At 63.7% G+C, this 3,685-nt stretch overlaps 1 protein-coding gene across 1 annotated transcript in view; it reads right to left on the bottom strand.

The window, feature by feature from the left end:
- Positions 1-1,551: 1,551 nt before the first annotated feature.
- The window catches only part of NDUFV1 (NADH:ubiquinone oxidoreductase core subunit V1), a 12,918-nt gene continuing 10,784 nt past the window's right edge, over positions 1,552-3,685 (bottom strand). Inside the window, exons 3-9 of the mRNA XM_017733741.1 lie at positions 3,532-3,685; positions 3,270-3,453; positions 2,996-3,185; positions 2,445-2,657; positions 2,203-2,369; positions 1,822-2,127; positions 1,552-1,746 (exon numbers count right to left, since the gene is read on the bottom strand). Of these exons, the coding sequence (XP_017589230.1) occupies positions 1,663-1,746; positions 1,822-2,127; positions 2,203-2,369; positions 2,445-2,657; positions 2,996-3,185; positions 3,270-3,453; positions 3,532-3,685 (1,298 nt within the window). The 3' untranslated portion in view covers positions 1,552-1,662. The remainder of the gene's footprint in view (positions 1,747-1,821; positions 2,128-2,202; positions 2,370-2,444; positions 2,658-2,995; positions 3,186-3,269; positions 3,454-3,531) is intronic.

Below are 3,685 nucleotides of genomic sequence, written 5' to 3'. Positions count from 1 at the left end.
ACAGCTGCGAACGCTGCCCGACCGGGTACCGGGCAACGGCAGGGCTTGGGGGGGCGGGGGGACAAGGGCGTGCGGGGACAAGGACAAAAGGGCAGGCGGCAGGGACACAGGGATGGGATCAAGGTGACAGGGAAGGCGGCAGGGTCATGGGTGACGGGTACAAGGGTTCTGGTGTGATGGGTTTGAGGTGACGGGCACAGGTGACAGGGGTTTTGGTGACAGGAACAAAGAACAAGGGGTGACAGGAACAAGGCTGCAGGAACACAAAGGGGTTCAGTTGACAGGGAAAAGCAGTAGGGACACAGGTGACAGAACAAGGGTTCTGGGTGACAGGGCAACAGGGTCATGGGTGAGGTTCTGGGTGACAGACAGGGCAACAGGGTCATGGGTGATGGGTTCAGGGGGACAGGGACACAGGTGATAGGTAGTAGAGGTGATGGGGATTCTGGGTGATGGGGACAGGGCAGTAGGGACAAGGGTGCAACAGGGACACAGCTGATGGCTTACAGGTGACAGGGACAGGTCTGCAGGAACATGGGTGACAAGAGTTCTGGGGATTCAAGGTGACAGGACACAAGGCAGTGGCACTGGTGAGAGGGTGACACATATGACGAGTGCCTGCACTGGGTGCAGGGGGGTCAAGGCAGAGGGGTGGCACTTTGGGGCGGGGGTGTCACCCTGTCCCTTGCTGACACACCTTCCAGCAGGGAATGACCGTGGCGCCCGTTGTGGCCAACCTGGGGCCGCTGGAGGCCTTGACGCTGACCCCCAACCCTGACGAGGTGAGCGACTCCTCCCCAGGCCTGCTCCCCTTACTGTGGCAGCCAGTCCCAGTCACTGTGGTTTGTGCCGACAGGTGGAGGAGGTGTTTACCCTGCCCCTGGCTCACCTGCTCCGCGAGGAGAACCAGGGCTACACCCACTTCCGCATGGCCAGCGGCTACGGATATACCTTGCCCGTGTTCCTCAACGGCCCCCACAAAGTGTGGGGGCTCACAGCCATCGTCACTGAGCTGACCCTGGAGCTGCTGGTGCCCGGCCACTACCGCAGGAAAACCCATGTGCCGCCCCGGAAAGCCCCAGCCTGAGTGGGGAGGGGGCAGGGGGCGGCTGTGGGGTCCCCGTGCCTTGGTTCTCCACCCGTGCACGGGGAAAACGGCTCCGAGCCCAGCGGTGATGTCGCACACTGTGATTCAGTAAAAGCCATGTTTGGAACTGCCCCGGGCTCTGAGTTGTGGAACAGGGCCAGGACAGTTGTCCCCTGGCACAGGCACAGGAGGAGGAATCCTGGTGCCACTGTGGCAGGGACAGGGAGTGTGGGGTCCCCACAGAGGGAACTGTGTCTAATACCCCACAGCCATCACCTCTGCCACACCCCCAGTCCCACAGAGGAGCTGTGGAGCCTCATGGAAATCCAGGATCACCCCCTGAGGTATCTAGGTCCCGGCTGTGTGACCCCATGATCCCTGGGGATCTCCTGCTCCAGGGCAAGCAGGACCCAGAGGCCCTCTGCCCTGTCAGTCCCTTCCCACCATTTTATGTCCACAGCAGAGCCTGGGAGCACAGCAGTGTTTATTGAAGACTCTCTGGAGAGCCCTCTGAGTGCTGCCAGCACCCCAGAAACCCCTCACAAGCAGGAAAAGGGAGGTGTGGTGGTGAATCCTTATGCCGACGCTGCTCGGGCTTTGGCCTCGTTGTAGCGCCGCATCCTCTCCTCGAGCTCGGGGCGGAAGTGGCGGATGAGGCCCTGCATGGAGCAGAGGAGCTGGTTAATGGGGTGGGGGAAGGCTGCTGACCCCCCCAGGTCCCCCGGGCCCCTCACCTGCACGGGCCAGGCCGCGCCGTCGCCCAGGGCGCAGATGGTGTGTCCCTCGATCTGCTTGCTGATCTCCCAGAGTGCGTCGATCTCGGCGGCCTGCGCATCGCCCCGCACGAACCGCGCCATCACCTTGTTCATCCAGTCCACACCTGCAGGAATTGGGATGGGGATGGGGGTCCGTGCAGTGCCCCTGTCCCACAGTCCCTCACCCGAGGCCCCCTGCTCACCTTCCCGGCATGGGGTGCACTGTCCGCAGCTCTCGTGCTTGTAGAACTCGATCAGGCGCGCGATGGCTTTGATGATGTCGGTCTGAGAAGAGAGACAGGGAAGGGAAGGTGAGGGTCCCACCGTGGCTGGGGGATTCGGGGGGGGCCCATCCCTTACCGATTTGTCCATGACAATGACGGCGGCTGTGTCCAGCCCGCTCTGCACCTGCACCAGGGAATCGAAGTCCATCAGCACTGTCTCACACACGGACTTGGGCAGCAGCGGCGTGGAGGAGCCACCCGGGATGACGGCCAGCAGGTTGTCCCAGCCCCCGCGGACACCCCCTGCAAAGAGGGGGGTCAGGACAGGCGGCTCCAGCCCTGCGCCCCACTCCAGCCTGGCTTGGCCGCGGCACTCACCGGCGTGTTTCTCAATGAGCTCCTTGAGCGGCACCGACATCTCCTCCTCCACCGTGCAGGGTGTGTTGACGTGCCCCGAGATGTTGAAGAGCTTGGTGCCGGAATTCCGCTCCCGGCCGAAGCTGGCGAACCAGGCGCCACCACGCCGGCAGATCGTGGGGGCCACCGACACTGTCTCCACATTAGCCACCGTGGTGGGGCAGCCGAACACACCTGAAAAACATTAGGAAAAAATTCCTCCCTGTGAGGGTGGTGATGCCCTGGCACAATTGGCCCAGAGAAGCTGTAGCTGCCGCATCCCTGGAAGTGTCCAAGGCCAGGTTCAACAGGGCTTGGAGCAACCTGGGATAGTGGTATATGGCCCATGGAAGTGGGGTGGAATGAGACAGTCTTTTCAGGTCCCTTCCAACCCACACCATTCTATGAAACAGTGGGAGCTCTCAGTGGATGTGGTGTTGGCTGTGGTATTGTCCTTGTGGCAGGACAGTGTCCCGGGGACAATTGTTTTGGGGTGGCAGCTGGGAATTCCGGATGGAGCTGTGGGGCCGTACCCACGTCGGCGGGGAAGGGGGGCTTGAGGCGGGGCTTCCCCTGCTTGCCCTCGATGGACTCGATGAGCGCCGTCTCCTCCCCGCAGATGTAGGCACCGGCACCACGCACCACGAACACATCGAAGGCGTATCCCGACCCGCAGGCATCGCCGCCCAGCAGCCCGGCCTCGTATGCCTCACGGATGGCCACCTGCAGCAGGGCGGATGGTGAGCCCGGGAGCGCCCCGAGCCACGCCAGGAGATGTGGGGTGGCTGTGGGGCGCTTCGCCCTCACCTGCAGGTTGGAGGCCTCGTTGTAGAACTCCCCGCGGATGTAGATGTACGCGGCGCGGGCGCCCATAGCCCGCCCCGCCACCAGGCAGCCCTCCAGCAGCTTGTGCGGGTCGTGCCGCATGATCTCCCGGTCCTTGCAGGTGCCCGGCTCGCCCTCGTCCGCGTTCACCACCAGGTACTTGGGTCTGCGGGCAGCTCACGTCAGGGGGGCTCCCCGCAGGGCGAGGCCGCGGTACCGGAGCTGCGGCCGGTCCTGATCTCACCTCCCGTCCGGGGGTTTGTTCATGAAGCTCCACTTGAGCCCGGTGGGGAACCCGGCGCCGCCGCGGCCCCGCAGCCCCGAGGTCTTGATCTCGCCGAGGATCCAGTCCACGCCCTTGAGCAGGATCTCCTTCGTCTTGTACCAGTCGCCGCGGC

The sequence above is a fragment of the Corvus brachyrhynchos genome, unplaced genomic scaffold (assembly GCF_000691975.1).
Source record: "Corvus brachyrhynchos isolate BGI_N302 unplaced genomic scaffold, ASM69197v1 scaffold165, whole genome shotgun sequence".
NCBI lineage: Eukaryota > Metazoa > Chordata > Aves > Passeriformes > Corvidae > Corvus > Corvus brachyrhynchos.
This window is presented reverse-complemented; position numbering and strand designations above follow the sequence as displayed.